Genomic DNA, 16852 nt, shown 5'->3' on the forward strand with positions numbered 1-16852 from the left:
CGCAGCCCAGGACACGCACACTCACCTGCAGGCCAGCCTGGGTGCAGAGTCGTTGCTCAGAACAGCAGCTGGAGGGTTCCCCCACGTGCTGACGTGTTCCCGAATGGCGGAAGGAGGAGACTGCCCCTGGCTGAACACACAAAGGGTTTTATTAGGGGTGTCACTACATGTGGGTGTCTTGAAACGCAAATCTGGTTCCAGGCTCAAATCTGATGGGTGGGCCGGGGCTGCAAGGTTATTTCTCGTTCTTCTCACATAGCAACGCGACCTGCATGGTGATCCAGTGACTGGGAGGTTTCTTCGTGGGCAGATACACCGACATCAAAAAGTTTGAGGGCAAACCGGTGCTTGTCGCAGTCCTTAACCTCTCAGGTGTCTGATAAACTGGGCACTCAAAAGTATAGAGTTCTGAGTCTGTCCGGTTAGATGTGTTTGGTGTTTCGGTGGAAATCTTGGAAAAAAGAAATTCAATAGTCACATTGCTTAGTTCAAACACACCAGCAGCTCACATTTGCTATGCGCTAGACCTGGAGGAGTCTGCGAGAAATTCACCCCCTTAAGGTCAGGCGTAACGTCTACGTGGAACTGCTTTCGGAGGCAGGCCTGTGGGGTTTCATTTCAGAGGGTACGTGCCAGCGCTTTCTAGTTCATGTTCTTGAGAAACAACGTTGGATGTTGGCAGAGCATGAACTTGAGATTTTAGCAGTACTGGGGCTCTTTTGAGTGTTCCCTGCCTGAAGCGCACTATCATTACCAACGCTCCCTGGTGAGGCCACAGGGTGTGGAACTAGAAGGGACGCTTGTGTGGCTGGGAAAGCAGGAGGCTCAAGACTTCACGATAAACACTCGGGCGCTTACCTTTGTGGGCAAGAAGTGAATTTCGGGGAAGTCACAACATAGCTCGCCAGGCAGCGAGTCTTCGAGGACCTTTTCTCCGGGATTCCACCTTGCCCCCTCGATGAACAAACCGAACACACAGACACCGATGTGCGTGGCGTCCGTAGCCTAAGATCAGAGAGAGGTGCTGTCACGGGGTCCCGGGTGGCCTGCACCCCGCCTGTGACATAAGCTGCCCCGGGGACAGGCACAGAGGGGGTGGGCTGCTCCCCTCTGGCCCAGGGAGGGACCATCCCTGCGCTGGGCAAAGTCTCCCCCCCCCGCCCCCTGGTTCCAAGGTGAGTAGCAGTAATACACGAATAAACTGGGTTTTGTGTATGCATAACTAACATTGTTTCTGCCACACCCTGTATAGTTGTTTCCCTCCCCCTGGGAAGAGTGGGAGAGGAAGTTTGATGGCATCTGGAGTCGAAGGGGGACTGTGCCTTGTGGGTGCTGCCTGTCCAGTACCCGGCCACAGGGCCTGGCTCGTGCCCAGTGCCGCGTAAAGGTCTGCTGAGGAAGTGATGACTGCTTGTGTGTGTGTGTGAGTGAGTGAGTGAATGAATGACCGATGCAGGAGTGAGCGATCTAATCTCTCAAGCACCCGGTACCTGGAAAGCTGTCCTGACGACGTTGAGCTCCTTCTGGATGACGATGGAGAGCTCCTCCTCTTTGCGCTCGGTGGTGTCCGAGACCACGCGGTGGGTGAAAGTGAGGGTGTCCATGGCGAGTCCTCGGGACCTTCCGTAGTCTTGAAGCACAGCAGTCAGGAAGGCTGTGGAGAAAAACACCCCTTGTGAGTCCCAGGGGACTGTTACACCACCAGTGTCTCATGGGGAGGGAGGGGCTTGGAGAAGACAGACAGGAAACACAGGAGGTGGGTGGAGGGCAGTGTAAATCCAGCTGCTGCCCTCGGGCCTTGGTGATGGTCTCAGCGACTGCTTGAGCTTCCCGGGGAAGCTGGGTGGCTTTTGTAGGCCGAGTCCCCCCCATGTTCGTTGTGGGTGTAGAGGGGCTATAACTCCTGGGACCTCACCCACTTCTGACCCAAGCTTGGCTGAGTATAGTATCTTATCCTCCTGGCATCAAAGATGGATCCCAAGGGCAAGTTCAAGATCCATGTGTGTCAGAGTCTCTCAAGCAATGACGTGGAGGAGTTTTGGCCAAGATGGAGGCATGGGCAGAAACCCTTCACTTCCTCCCACAACCAAAAGGAGGACAACAACCAATCTAAAATCCATCAACAGCCAGAAAGTGCCAGAAAATCAAACTGCATGAGACTGACCACCAAAGAATTGAAACAGTCAAGCAAAACCAGACCAGCCAGACCAGTGAGGCAGTGAATGGAGAGCGCCTGCGGTGTGGCGGCGGACCGACAGGGTGGGCAAGGCTGATTTACGGGGAAACCGAGAGTCAGAGTGGGCTGTGCACTAGGGAGAAACTCCCAGTCCCACAGGAGAGCCTGCTGGGAGGTGGGCTAGAGCCCAGCGGGGGCTGCATTGTTCCCTCTCGGCCCCTCCCCCACAGGCAGCGTAGCCAGGAGGTTTGTCCCGCCCTGGTGAGTACCTAAGGCTCCGCCCCCTTACCACTTAACAGGTGTGCCAAACAAAGAAATACGGCCCAAATGAAAGAACAGCAAAACTCCAGAAAGAGAGCTAAGCGATGAGGAGACCGCCAACCAGTTTGATGGAGAGAGTTCAAAGCCCTGGTAATCAAAATGCTCACAAAACTGATTGAGCTTGGTCAAAAAATGAAAAAAACAAATGAAAGATTCCCAAAATGAAATAAAGCAAAATATTCAGGGAACCAGCAGTGACAGGAAGGAAACTAGGACTCAAATTAACAATTTGGAACAAAAGGAAGAAATAAACATCCAACTGGAACAGAATGAAGAAACAAAAATTAAAAAAAAAAAACAGACTTAGGAACCTTTGGGACAACTTGACACATTCCAATATCTGAATTACAGGGGTGCCAGAAGGAGAACAACAACAGCAAAAAATTGAAAACTTATTTGAACAAATAATGAAGGAAAACGTCCCCAATCTAGTGAAGGAAATATAGGAAGGAAGTCTAGTGAAGGAAAAAGACTTCCAGGAAGTCCAGGAAGCTCAGAGAGTGCCAAAGAAGTTGGACCCAAAGAGGAAAACACCGGGGCACATTATCATCAAGTTACTCAAGATTAAATAAAAAGACAGAATCCTAAAAGAAGCAAGAGGAAAGGAGAGAGTTACCTACAAAGGAGTTCCCATTAGTCTATCAGCTGATTCCTCAAAAGAAACCTTGCAGGCAAGAAGGGGCTGGAAAGAAGTATTCCAAGTCGTGAAAGGCAAGGACCTTACATCCAAGATTGCTCTATCCAGCAAAGCTTTCATTTAGAATGGGAGGACAGATAAAGAGCTTCTCAGATAAGGTCAAATTCATGGAGTTTACCATCACCAAGCCCTTATTACATGAAATGTTAAAGGAACTTATCTAAGAAAAAAGATAAAAAATATGAAGAGTAAAATGATAACAAACTCACAACTATCAATAAATGAACCTGAAAAAAAAAAGAAAAACAATGAAACCAAAAGTAAGCAAACAGCTAGAACAGAAACAGAATCAGAAAACTGGACATCCCAGGGAGGGATTTCAGTGAGGAGGCGGAAGGGAGGAATAAGGGGGAAAAGGTACAGGGAAGAAGCAGCTTAATTGGTAGGCATAAAATAGATAGGAGAGGTCAAAATGGTAGACGAAACAGAATTCCAAGAACTTCTATGTACAACCCATGGGCACAAACTAAGGGGGGGAATGCTGGAGGGTTGGGGGGTGCAGGGGGGAGGGGGATCAAGGAAGAAAATTGGGAAAACTGTAATAGCATAATTAACAAAAAAAGAAAAAAGAAAAAGAAATGACACGCGAACACTGGGAAAGGCAGGCTCTTTTTCCTCCAGACTCACTAATGTGTTTTCCCCGGTTTCATGGAGAAAGGCTGTGTGCAGCAGAAACGAACCAACGCAGAGTGGAAACAGCTGAGAGGGGGCGGGCTGAGCGTGACACAGGACAACTGACTACTCGGACCCAGCCACACCTGGTGCCAGAACCTTGGCATTCTTCCCATTCATGAGCCTTTAACTTGCCCTGTTGAGCTTAACCAAGTTCGGACTGCATTCTGCATCTTTTTTTTTAAATATTTTATTTATTTATCTTTAGAGGGTAAGGGAAGGAGAGAAGTAGAGAAACATCAATGTATGGTTGCATCAATGTATGGTTGCTCACTCTCGTGAGTCCCCTGCTGGGAACTGGCCTGCAACCCAGGCATGTGGCCTGACTGGGAATCGAACCGTGATCGTGTGGTTCGCAGGCTCGCGCTCAATCCATTGAGCTACACCAGCCAGGGCCCTGCATTCTGCATCTTGATGTCAAGATACCTACCACAATTTAACTGTTTGTTCTCTTTGCCACCCGCCCCTCTCCCCCGTGATTGATTCCTCCTGCGTAAATCGCCAGTTTAGTAATCGCATCTCGCTTCCTGACTGTGTAGAGGCCCTGCCCAGAACCCCCCGCACCTGTGCTCAGAGTGGACCGCTGTCTCCCTACCTGGGCAGTCAAACCCGCCGCACTGGCATGCCTTCTCTCCCCCGCTGCTACACGAAATAGCCACTGAGACAGTGCGTCCGACTCGCTGCCTCTGCTCATGCCGTCTGCCTTTGATTAAAGTTCCCAAGTTTCCCTGTAAGTCTGCAAGGCCCAAGAGGCCACCTCTACCGGCACAGGCCGCAGGGACCCTGCCCTCCTCTGAGCTGCTCAGAGGGCGGCAGGTTCCAGGAGACAAGACCCGCGTTGGGACCAGCTGTGTCCCTGCGGCAGCAGCTGTCACACTGTGCTCTCACCTGAGGGACTCAGTGACCATCTGCCTGAGGTCCGGCCAGGACAACCGGCTCTTACTGTCATGTTCCTATCCTCCAGACACCTCAGATATGACATGGCCGTCACCTTGCCCCTCGTCCTCAGTCTGTGCTCTCCATGCCTCTACTGCCTCGGTGACGGACATCAGCCTCCGGACAGCAGCCTCCGCTCAGTGTTCCAAGCCAGAAACTCGGGAGCCACGCCCACTCCCGCTTGCCCCGCCCTCTGGGAGGTGGAGTCCCACGGGCCTGACTCCCGAAGGTCCCCTAGTGGACTACTTTCCGCCTGCTCACCACCGACGTCCTCCTCCACTCACCACCCAGCTCTGGCCTGGACAACACAGCAGGCTCCGGAGGGACTGGGCCCCAGACTGCGGTTTTGCGCTTCTCTGTCCCCGTGCCCCACCCGCCCATTATGCCATGACGTCCCCAGCCTGAAGCTCGCCCGTGGCTCCCACGGCCACAAGGTGTAGATCCCCTGAGTGCGTCTCCTACGGCCCCAGGAGATGGCCCTTGCCCATTCCGCCAGCGTCTTCCTGCACCTTTCCCTTTGCTGGGTCCTTCTCTGGCCGCAATGAGCAATTGGTTCCACTACTGTGCTTGTTTTCTGCCTCGTCTCTGGGCCTTTAAACGGTTTCTAACGAGAATGCTATTCCCAGTTCTGAGCAGCGGTGACACGTGAATTTCCAAGTTTGACCAAGTTCAAATCTTAGCTTAGTCACTTATTTGCTCTGTGACTCTGGGCAAATTACTTAACTTCTGTCAAGATTCTCTTTTCCCAAAACAGGGATAATAATAGCAACAAATCCAGACGGCTGTTCTGAGAACTGCATGACTTCGTATATATGAAGTCCTCAGAACAGTGCCTGGCACCAAGGAAGTACCATGTGAAGGTGGTGATTATTTTCTGAGCATTCTGTCCCCACCTGGATAATACCTAACTGATGGCTTTAAGTCTCATCTCAGAAGTTATTTCTTTAGTGGCTTCCCTGATCCTTAGGGTAGGTCCCCCTGTTTCATGCTCTGAAGTATTTGATCATTCACACATTCATTCAGGAGTTCACCCATTCACTCTTCACAAATTTATTGAGAGTGTTTTATGTGTGTGGAGAGCGGCCAGAGGTGTTGGGGGGGTACGGGAAGGAGCCAGCCCAGCTCTGGCCCCGCCCACACGGAGCCTGCAGGCTAGCGCCGCCCTTTACAACTCCCACGGCTCCCGCCCCCACACACTGTTCTGACCCCAGGGCTGGACACCCGTCTCTCCTGCTGGGCGCCTGGGCCGAGCAGGTGGGGCCCAGGACCCAGCCAACCTTCATTCATTCACTCTTGTTAAATGAATATATAAAGGAAAATGGCTGAGGCACAGAACTAAGCCCTTGTAGAGGCCTTTGACATCATAAAACCAATGGCCTGGAGTTGAGACAATGAGACACCTGCCCAGGTGCAGGTGTGAGGAGACAGGAGTGAGGGAAGGCAGTGGAGGGGCGGGGGCAGAGACTGCACGCAGGAGGCCCTGATACCTGTAGGGGGCGCTGAAGCTATCCTATGGGCCTCTCCTTCGAAAGGGGAGAGAGACTGGTGGTGAAGGGACTGGGTGCAACTTCCCCAGCCAGGGATGGGGCTGGCCCTGGCTCTGAGGCTTACCTTGTGGAAAGAAGAAAGCTGGGAGCCAGTATTTCACAGGAAACCCTCCCAAGCATTTACTCTCTTCATCCACAGGACGTCTCGGGTCGGGGTGAAGAGACGGAACAGGTCGCTTCGAAGATGTGATAAATCTCATGTACCTGTTGGAGGGCAGGCCCCGGGGTGGGTGGTTAACGCGCACGCTCCTATGATGGGGCGATTTCCTCCAGCCCCTCCTAGTGTCCTCCTTTCCTTTTCATCTCCGACTCTCCCCAGCTCGGGAACCCTGCCCTGGACTGGACTGGAGCCCAGCTCTGGCCTTGGAACCCGGCTGGGCCTTGCAGAGCCCTGGGGGCTGTTTCCCCGGAGCCAGACCGCAGCGCCGCAGCAACGCTCACTGGTCGCTGCGCGGCCTAACAGGCGCTTTGGCGCAGGCCGGGGAGCCGGATTTTCCGGGTTTCAATCTCAGTCCTTCCTTCCGCTTTCTAGTGGTGGAACCTCGGGCAGACGACTTCATGTGCTTGTGCCTCAGTTTCCTCACCTCTCAAACGAGGACAGTGACAACCGGCAGCCCCAGACCCGGATCCCAGGGCCACTGTGACAGTCAGCGACTCAGTTGGAGGAAAGCACTCAGATGTGCCGCGCACTACGAGGCGCTCAGCCAGGGCTAACTGACTGCTTTCCAACCTCTCAAACTGTTCTGTTCTACGTACTAAGCACATTTAAAACTTACATGTTAGCTGATTCTTATTTGTTTTCATACCCTCCGCCCCCGCTAGTTTCACAAGACAGCGGAATAATGGAAGCAGAGATGTGCTGCTTCTGGTTCTCTGTCTCTGACGGCCCAGTGACCTTGGATCAGACTCAGCTTCTCAGGTCTCCATCTCCTCACCCTAAACTGAAGATGAGAATCCTGCCTCCCCCCCGGCCCACTCCTTCCTTACTTCACCTGTTGCTGTGAGAACCCAACAGGTCAAACATGAGAGATTCTGTTGTGAACCACTAAGCTCGAAGTAAAAACCTGGAAGCCCCGTAAAACGGCTTTCATCCATACCGATGGTGTATTTCCCCATAAGCCATTTTGGCCCAGGTGTTGAAGAAATTCAGTCGCTGGATGAGATCGTTAACCCAGGAACTCAGGGGTTTACACGACCTGTAGGCGTGTTTCTGTTAGGGTAGAGACACAGGCACCGAATGTTTTTCAGATTATTTTTTCTGGCCTACAGAAATCAGTGGTTGCTGGGGGTGATGGGGGCAAGGGAGGCCCAAATTTTGCAGCCAGTACACCCACCTTACTCCCAACTCCTACTTTACGAAAGAAATGTAGCCACCAGTCCTCCCCCACGTCCCTGGACACAGTGGCCCGGCTCCCTGTGGTCCCTGGCTCCCAGCAGGCCTGGGCCTGCAGCCAGCTACACTCAGAGCTGGCCTGAGCCCTCGGCTGGCCTGGTGCTGGGCCCCAGCCAGCTGCCCCTTCCAGCTGGCCCCTCTCCTGGTGGACTTGCCCTCGTCCCCTCTCCCCTCGAATGCCTCCTGGAGGCCCGCCTTGTTGGCTCTCTCCAAACTCTGATTTGGGTTTCTCGACTCTAAAGCAGGTACCCCTTTTCCTAAGCACGTATAGGGACATACAAGCATGGATTTTATGTAAGTATATATATACTTTCATAGTCCTTAAAGGTGACATTTTCCTGAAGCTTAAAAAAACATTTAACACAACTGAGGGATCTTTTCCGTATCTCAGTAACATAATTTAATGAGATTCTTATGAATAGATGCTCAGTTACTTTCAGCTTTATGCTATCATAAACAATCCTGTGACAAACAGCTCTTCGATACATTTATTTAAGGAGAATTGCCAAATTCTTCTCTAAGAGATTTTATTACTAGGTACTCACACCAGTACCATGGCGGCATCTTTCGGGGGTACGTGGTATTCCTTCCCTGTCACTGGAACCCACGTTTCAACCGAGCGAGTGGACACAGGCCATGATGGCCTCCTACCTGCCACAGCGGCGGCACCACTGACTTCAGAAGAGACTCCTGCGTCTCCTCCAGGTCGTGGCTGAGGATGGTCTCTCCTTTTATGGCAAGCTGAAGATCTTTCAAAGACTTGTGGATAACAAATAATAACTTATCAAATCGTTCCATTTCTTGCTTCAAAAAGGCTAGCAAGACGCAGTGGATAAGGGGGTCGTAGCCTGGATCAAAACAAGAGATAAAATTATGATATCTTTCAGATAAAATGGAGACACGCAGGGGCTGGAAGTGAGAGGAATTTCATTGGTCTAGACCAGGAGCTGAAGACCCTTTTCTGCGGAAGGGCCACGCTGGTTCGGCTTGTCACTGGTTCGGCTCTGTGGGCCACGCTGCCCGGTCACAACCACTCTGCCTTGGCCCCCCCTTGGCCCCCACCCCGCACCTCGGCGTGAATGCTCACAGGTGGCAGGAAAAAGGACGGCGTGGCTGTAAGCCCACACGGCCTGACTTGTGGGCACTCAGATTCCATTTCCTTGTAATACGTATGTGTCACAAACTGCTCTTTTTTCCTCCACCCATTAAAAACCAGGTGAAAATCTTGTTAGCTTGCAGGCGGGCTGCCTTTACCAGGCCCCGATCTGGATGCAGCGAGTGCTGTTCAGATAGACTATCGATCAACATTTGGTTCCCCAACGAATCTCTTTTAAAGGGTTAAAACGTGGACCTTGAGAATTTCACTGGGCAACTTACTGCAGCCCAAAACTTCAGGGCCTCAGAGCTGGGCCTGGAGCTGACCCTGGACGCCCAGGTTCGCCCCTGTCCTCTGCTCCCGCCCTCAAGGGTCGCATCAGCAGCCGGCTGGGCCTTCCTGCCCTGATTCGGCTCCCGAGGCAGACAGGCCAGGACAGCAGGGGCCTCCACGCCTTTCAGAGTTTCCCGAGCACACCTGCTGCCTTCTGCTGCTACAATGGTTATTTCCTTCCTTCTTAGTCGTGGGGCCATCTCTCACACTCCCTCCAAACCCGCCCCCCAAAACCAAAGAAACCCCCAGTGTCATGTTCTTCTCTGCTCTTCGGCTTCCAACTGGGAGAGAGAGGGAGCAAGGATCTAGCTTTCCATGTGCTCTCGGCCCCCTCACTGCTGTGGTGTCCTTTGTCTTGCTCCACGCTCCCGTCCTCCGGTGCCCGCGTCCTCTGCTGAGGGGGCTGTGGGGACGGGGGAGGCTCAGGCCCCGTGCTCACCTTTGAGACTTTTACAAAGGGACTCCCAAAAGGGGCTTGACATGATGCTCTTCAGCGTGCTCTGAGTTCCCGTGCTTTCCTCCTTCTCCACGGTCAGCGGCAGCCGCCTCAGCAAGTCAGATACGATTGCCATCACCAGTTCGTCCTCGCTCTTCTCCTGGCTGCGAAAGGAAGGAGGAGGGGGTGACATGTGTCCTTGGGTGGGGGGCCCTACCGAGTGCAGTCCCGCCCGAGGCGAACACCGCTGAGGGACAGAACCACAGAGCCATGAGAGGGAGCCTTGTGGGGGCCACGGCGTCCATCACGTTTCACAGATGAGAAAACTGGTCAGTGCCCCTTGGACATCTGCAAGGACATAGGCGTTTTTGACGCTTTCTTCAGATTTCCTTGTGAAACCCTTGCCATCTGAGTTCGTCTGCATGCAGGAAACACCGAGACCGCAGGGAAGAGAGGTGGCCAGCAGGCCAAGTGCACTCAGGTCGCCTCGCAGGTCGTTCGCCTGGGGGCCAGGTCCCTGCGTGTGCACCACGTCCTGTCACACGCTCAGTGGGTGGCGGCGGCAGGACAGCGCATGTGCGTGCAGACCGGCACCGAGGTGGAGGGAGCTCCTTAGAACCCTGGTGAAGAGGGGGCGCCAGGGCCCAGGGAGGACGGGTGGGGAGTGCACACTCCTCTCCCTCGCTCCCCTGCTCCAGGCTGCTCTGTGCGCTGCTGGGCACTGGTTTCCCAACAAACGCCCCAGGTGTCACACCGCCAGGGGGCGCTGTCCTCAGTCAGTGAGAAGCCGGGAGCCATGGTGATGCATGTGGCTTCTCAGCCAGGTGACAGCTCTCGGCAAGTGGCCTGTGTCTTTGCTTTGTCGTCCTGCTTTGTGTCTGATGTCAAGAGTATGGCTGCTCTGTGGAATCCACCCCCAGTGGCTCCCAGGGTTGGGCAGGGAGGGGCGGGATGATCCCTTTGGCACCATCAAGGGCATCGACCACCACGGCTGTACTTTACAGTCACAGGCTGAGGAGCCCCGAGAACACGGGGGGCACGTGCTGTACCACTGGAGTCTCAGCGCAGCCTCACCGGGCAGACCTGCCTCCACTCAGGGAGAAGCTGGAAAATGATGTCGAGGCAGCGTGACCTCAGACAAGGAGCTAATAGGAGATATAACTGACAGGGGACTTTAACTGGTGTGGCTCAGTCGGTGGGACATTGTCCCACAAAGTGAAGGGTCATCAGTTTGATTCCTGGTCAGGGCCACATGCCTGGATTGCGGGTTCGGTCCCTGACTGGGGCACATGCAAGAGGCAGCCAATAGATGTTTCTCTTGCACATGGATATTTCTCTCCCTCTCTTTCTCCCTCCCTTCCCATCTCGTTAAAATAAATAAACAAAATCTTAAAAAAAAACAAGGCTCCCTCCCTCTTGACTGACCATGCTGCCCTCTGACTTACAACAGTTATTCTTCCCTGTCCTGTAGAAGGTAAATGACTTTTCACATTTAAAGAAACTGTTTAAAAACACAACTCACCAGTTAGATGACTCACTCAGCAAAGATTTACTGAGCACCTACTACATGCTTGGTAATTCATACGTGTGTACACGCTGGCTTCTGAGTCATTTGGAGAATCAGGTTTTATGTCTTTAAAGCATAATTTTAGATTCTGTTTTTCCATAAATTCTGTACTACGGCTCTTCAAAGGGATGTTTTAATTGTTTTTAATAATACGTTTTAAAATTTAACTGACAACAGGGAGTCTTACCTGATCATGAGGCTGGCTGGGGTGGCTCTTGGTTGCAGGGCAATGAGATGATTGATGAAATTCTGGCTCTGGGTCTCCCTGAAGCCCCTCATGGCCTCGGGGTGCAGCCCTAAAAGCTCGTGAGGGTCATCGTCTGGCAAGGCCTGGACAATGCGCACGTAATCCTTCATGCATGCAGGTTCTGGCACTGGCTGACGGAGCTGAAAATTTTAAAAAACATCACTTTTTGCCTACCGAGGTATGTACTTTCAGTAATGCACGAAGACAGTATTTGCCCATGACATTTTACACAGAAGGCTCTTCTTATTTGTAGATGGTGTGTTCTAGATATTTCTATCAAAAGCTACCTTGGGGGCCACTGCCCTGGAAAGAGCAGCTGTGAGACATGCACAGCTGATGTCCTCGGTGGGACGCGAGAGGAGGAAAGACAGACAGATAAGACAGGTGTGTCTGTCTGTCTTTCTGTCTAGGGTTGCGCCGGTGGCCCGATGCCTCAGTCAAGTGTCCCCTAGAGAGTGGACACACTCACACTTGAACTGATCTTTTTACTTCAGTAAAACCTACAGAATCAATGAGAGAAAGAGAAAGAGAAAGAGAAAGAGAAAGAGAGAGAGAGAGAGAGCTTAAGAACGGACCACTCAGGAATGGGTGGATGTGGTCAAAAGCTACAAACTCCCAGTTATAAAAGAAATAAGTTTACAAAAAAGAAAAAGAAAAGAAAAGAAAAGAAAAGAAAGCTATTCAATGGGAGGAAGACAGCTGTTTCTCCTGGTTTATCAGCTGTGTGTGTTTCTGGTCAGGAGCGGAAACAAGCCCTGGCAGGTTAAAGGCTCTGCAAGGGGAGCAGGGGCTGGATGGACAAAACAGTGATCGAGACAGTAATGGTCAGTTAATTTTGTAACACTGCAAGTTAATAAAAGCCACGAGAAGGGAACATTAAAACTGATTTAAGTGCGGATTTTAAATGCTTCACCAGTAGTTAGTTTGAAATTAGTCACGGAGGAACATCGATTCCTCTCTCACCTCCACACTGGAGAAACTGAAGTCGCCTGTCAGCATGTCGGGATTGCAGAATTTGTAGAGGAGGATGTTCAGACATTGCTGGTCCCAGGGGTCGGTCACCCGGCCCCCGTAAATCACGTCCCCGATCTGGCAGCGCAGCATCCTCCAGGGCACGGCCGACTGCTGGGTCAGGGCGTTTTCTAGCACCATTATGGCGACCTTTAAAAAAACCCACCAGTTTTCGCTATTTCAGTATGTGTTTCCAGCTCACTTTGATGTTTGGACACAAAATCAACAACTCTCACACAGCAGCCTAGAAATCCCGGCTGCTAGTGCCGCGGAGCTGGGTGGGCAGGCGGGTCTCTGCACCGCCCTGTCGATGAGGCGGGGACCTGATGCCCAGTGGGACAGTGTGCTTGGGCACAGACCCTCCCGTGACAGGGACGCCCTGTCCCCGCAGGGCGGGGGCGGGCCACGGGAGCATTTCCGAAGGGCACTGCCACTCTGACCAGAGCCACCCCGACATGCATTTCCTCCGATGCACCTACTGTCGCGGGGAGCCCCCCAAACCTGGACCTGAGCCGCAAGGGCAGCCCGAGAAACATGACCTATCCAAGAGATCTGGCAGCCAAAGAGAGAAAGAGCACGAGAAATAGATGAGAAAGCGAGATCCTTTTCCGAGAGTGCACGGGAAGGAAAAGTAACGGGGCGGTTTCTTTCCCGCCGGCAAAGCTGCTCTGACGTTTGCCACACCAAAGGCGCGGTGACCCTTCGTCTCCTACACGGCACGGCTGGTTCTCTTTACCAATGTACTGTCTGCCCTTGATGAAGCTTGGAGTGAGGTCTGGACAGGTGCCCAGAATGCAGCTGTTCCTCATCGTGTCCTGCTTAGGGGCCGATGCCTACGCTCTGCCAGGCTGAGTGCATGAGCCCGAGGCCTCTGTGGGAACGGAAAGGCCCCATGAGGGCAGGGAAGAGATGGAAGGGGTGCCCATCTAAGGTGGGCCCAGGTGACAGATAGCCAGAGGCAGGATCCGGATTCTCCTCGGGAAGTTTTTCGGGCATCTGCTGGAACAGAGACGTGAACGGGCAGTCAAGGCCATGGTCATGCGGGAACCCCGCAGGCAGAAAAACTGCCCCGGGGAACCTTTAAGCAGGTGGCACCACATGTCTGCCGTGGCAACGAGGCAACCAGGCTGCAGTGGGGGAGCACAAAGGGCAGTTCCACGCAACGAACAGTACAGAAGGGCTATGCGCGGGGCGTTTCCTCCCACGGGGGGTCAGGGAGCTCTGTCTCGCCTCGGGTGGGCAAGGGAAGACTCTTCTGCAGTGATGTGTCCGTGTCGGGAACGGCCCACTGCCTACGTTAACCAGTCCGCCTCCTGTAACTGCCTTCAACGCAGGTGCTGACGCTTGCCCTCCCCTCTCCAGCCCTGCTGCTTTCGGGCAAGGACACAGCGACCCGGGGAGGTGAACCAGCTTGCCCGGCGCAGAAAACACTTGCAGAGCTGAAGGTAGTGGAGAGGTGAATTGATTCCAGAACCGCTGGCTTCAAAGTCCGCTCTTTTAAACACCCTTTTTTTCACTTACAGAGCTCACTCCCATACTACCAGGAAAAACGCGCTCAGTTTGTATTAGGCTGTTATTTATTTCTTGTTCGTGTTTATTTTGAAAACACCATACGTACCTTGAAGTCTGAAGGACTAAATTCACAATCAATATTCCATCCAAATATTCCATATTTTTTCCTTTCATTGACCACGGCGTTGAAAAAACATAAGCCGAATAAAAGTTTTTTCCACCAGGGTCCGCAGTCGGGTTTTTCAAATATTGCTTCCGTCACCTCTCCGCTCCCACTGTATCCAAGCATCTTCAGTAAATTACTTTTCAATCCTACGGGCCTCTCCACTGTAACCTTTAAAACAAATGTGGGAAACAGCAGCATATGAAGACAGATGCGGCAGCAGGACCGGGGGCGCCTCTCGCACAGCACTGGTGAGAGAACTAGCTGAGGATGGAACTTTTCGAGACTCAGTGGTAAGCTATAGATTCAGGGCAATTCCTATCGAGATACCAATGACGCATTTCTTGGAACTAGAACAACTGTTCCAAAAATTTATATGGAACTGCAAAAGGCCCCCAGAGCAACAGCAACCTTGAGAAAGAAGAACAAAGTTGGAAGAATCACATGACCTAATAGCAAACTATACTGCAAGGCAATAGTAATCAAAACAGCATGGCACTGGCATAAAAACAGACACATAGCTCAATGGACCAGAACAGAAAGAAAGCTTGGGACAGACCTATGCCGTTATAGTCAACATTTGACAGAGGAGGCAAAAACATACCATAGACTAAAGGCAGTGTATTCAATAAATGGTGTTGGGAAAATTGGATACATGCAGGAAAGTTAAAATAAACCACCTTTTTCATGTCACATGCAAAATAAATCCAAAATGGATTAAAGTCTTAAGTGTTAGACCCAATACCATAAAAATCCTGGAAGAAAACATAGATGGGACAATCTCGGACATAGCCTGTTGCAATATTCTTGCTGACATATCTCCTTAGGCAAGGGAAACAAAAGAAAAAATAAACAAATGGGATTAGATCAAACTAACAAGTTTTTGCACAGCAGAAGAAACCATCAACAAAATAAGAAAACAACCCACAGAATGGGAGAGCATTTACCAGTACATCTGATAAGGGGTTACTATCCAAAATTTATAAAGAACTTATAAAACTCAACATCAAAAAACAAACAAAAAAAACCCCAAACAAACAACCAATTAAAAAATGGGCAAATGACCTGACTAGCTACTTCTCACAAAAGAGGACATTCAGGTGGTCAAATAGACATATAAAAAGATGTTCAACATCACTCATCACCAGAGAGATGCAAATTAGAACCACAGTGAGATATCACCTCACACCTGTCAGAGTGGCCGCCATCAATAAATCAACAAACAAGTGCTGGTGAGGGTGTGGAGAGGGGAGCACTCCTGCATGGAGAGCAGTATGGAGAGACTGCTCCAAAAATCAGAAACGGAATTGCCTTCTAAGCCAGCAATTCCACTTCCGGGAATTTATTTGAAGAAACCCAAAACACGAGTTCAGAAGAATAGCCGCACCCCTGTGTTCACTGCAGCCTTGTTTACAGATGCCAAGGTGTGGAAACAGCCCAAATGCCCATCAGTAGGTGAGTGGATGAAACAACTGTGGGACATTCACACAATGGAATACTACTTGGCCGTAAAAAAGACAATTTTACCCTTTTCGACAGTATGGAAGGACCTGGAGAGCATTATGCTAAGTGGATAAGCCAGTCAGAGAAAGACAAGTACCATATGATTTCACTCATACGTGGAATCTAATGAACACTCTGAAGTAACAAGCAAGACAGAGACAGTCAGGGAGGGGGCTTAGTTCTGTGGGGTGGAGGGACGGAGCACAGAAGGACTCACGGACATGGACACCAGAGTGGTGACTGTGGGGAGAGGGGGAGGGGGAAGAGGGTTTAAGGAGAATAAATGGTAATGGGAAAAATACAGTAAAAATAAATTACTAAAAAATAAATAAAAATGTAAGAATTCCCTTTGGTTGACTTCGTCACTAGGACAACTGAGTGAGGGGCACAGAAGGTGGAAGTGGGGAGAATCGGTTGGGGGCTTTGTTGACCGTGTGGCCGTGAGGGTCTGAGGTGTCCCTCACTCGCACAGGTTCCGTATACACACGTACGGCACGAACACATCTGTGTGTGCGTGTGTACACTTATATAAAGTTGTGTGGCTATGTATCATGACACGTGTCAATGTGTGTGGGTACGCAGATATGACACGTGGATGTGTGGACACACGGACATGAGATTCTGGATTCAGGATCAGACTAATTACTTATTCACAGAGCAGCTTCGGTGCCCACGGGGAGGCACAGTGGGGGCCGGTGTACCCCATGTGTGCACAGTGGGGGTCGGACCGCGGGAGAGGGACGCCCCTGGTGAAACTTGGAGCCAACGTGACCGGCTGGCAGAGCGGTGCCTCCCCCTTTGAGACCGATTTAGAGGGAGGCTTCCGCTAGGGGCGGGGTGGGGGGGCGTTAACAAATCCTCCCCGGGCACTTGGTCTCTGGGTTTTTGTAATTCCCACGGTGTCCTGAGGTGTCACATGTGTGGATCCCGTGTCACCAGTGTGAAACACAGGCGAGTGAAGGGCAGGTTCCAGGCCTCTCCAGCAGAGCGGCACAGGGAGTGACACGCGGTGTTGGGCCCCCAGGACCACTAACAGCGCCCTCTAGGGGTGGCTGCAGGTGACATTTGGTCATCTTTGCTTCTGTATGATACTTTCCTTCTTTTGATTCTTCTGTAAAATTTCTATCATCTTCTATGTCCTATTTCTGCATCCTGCTTTTTACAATCATTTCATGCTCTCATATCATTAATTGTTCCTTTAGAATTTTATTGTTGGTGGCAACATACTGTTCTGTCTTCTAG

General features: G+C 51.5%; 1 protein-coding gene across 1 annotated transcript in view; it reads right to left on the minus strand.

Annotated features, from left to right (window-relative positions):
- Nucleotides 1-235: 235 nt before the first annotated feature.
- The window catches only part of DNAH14 (dynein axonemal heavy chain 14), a 171867-nt gene continuing 155250 nt past the window's right edge, over nucleotides 236-16852 (minus strand). Inside the window, exons 75-84 of the mRNA XM_037069365.1 lie at nucleotides 14051-14278; nucleotides 12385-12582; nucleotides 11362-11561; nucleotides 9611-9771; nucleotides 8394-8590; nucleotides 7447-7559; nucleotides 6414-6553; nucleotides 1491-1654; nucleotides 859-1005; nucleotides 236-451 (exon numbers count right to left, since the gene is read on the minus strand). Of these exons, the coding sequence (XP_036925260.1) occupies nucleotides 236-451; nucleotides 859-1005; nucleotides 1491-1654; nucleotides 6414-6553; nucleotides 7447-7559; nucleotides 8394-8590; nucleotides 9611-9771; nucleotides 11362-11561; nucleotides 12385-12582; nucleotides 14051-14278 (1764 nt within the window). The remainder of the gene's footprint in view (nucleotides 452-858; nucleotides 1006-1490; nucleotides 1655-6413; nucleotides 6554-7446; nucleotides 7560-8393; nucleotides 8591-9610; nucleotides 9772-11361; nucleotides 11562-12384; nucleotides 12583-14050; nucleotides 14279-16852) is intronic.

Source organism: Sturnira hondurensis, unplaced genomic scaffold (assembly GCF_014824575.4).
Source record: "Sturnira hondurensis isolate 20B ecotype Veracruz unplaced genomic scaffold, ASM1482457v3 Scaffold0018525, whole genome shotgun sequence".
NCBI classification, from domain to species: Eukaryota; Metazoa; Chordata; class Mammalia; order Chiroptera; family Phyllostomidae; genus Sturnira; species Sturnira hondurensis.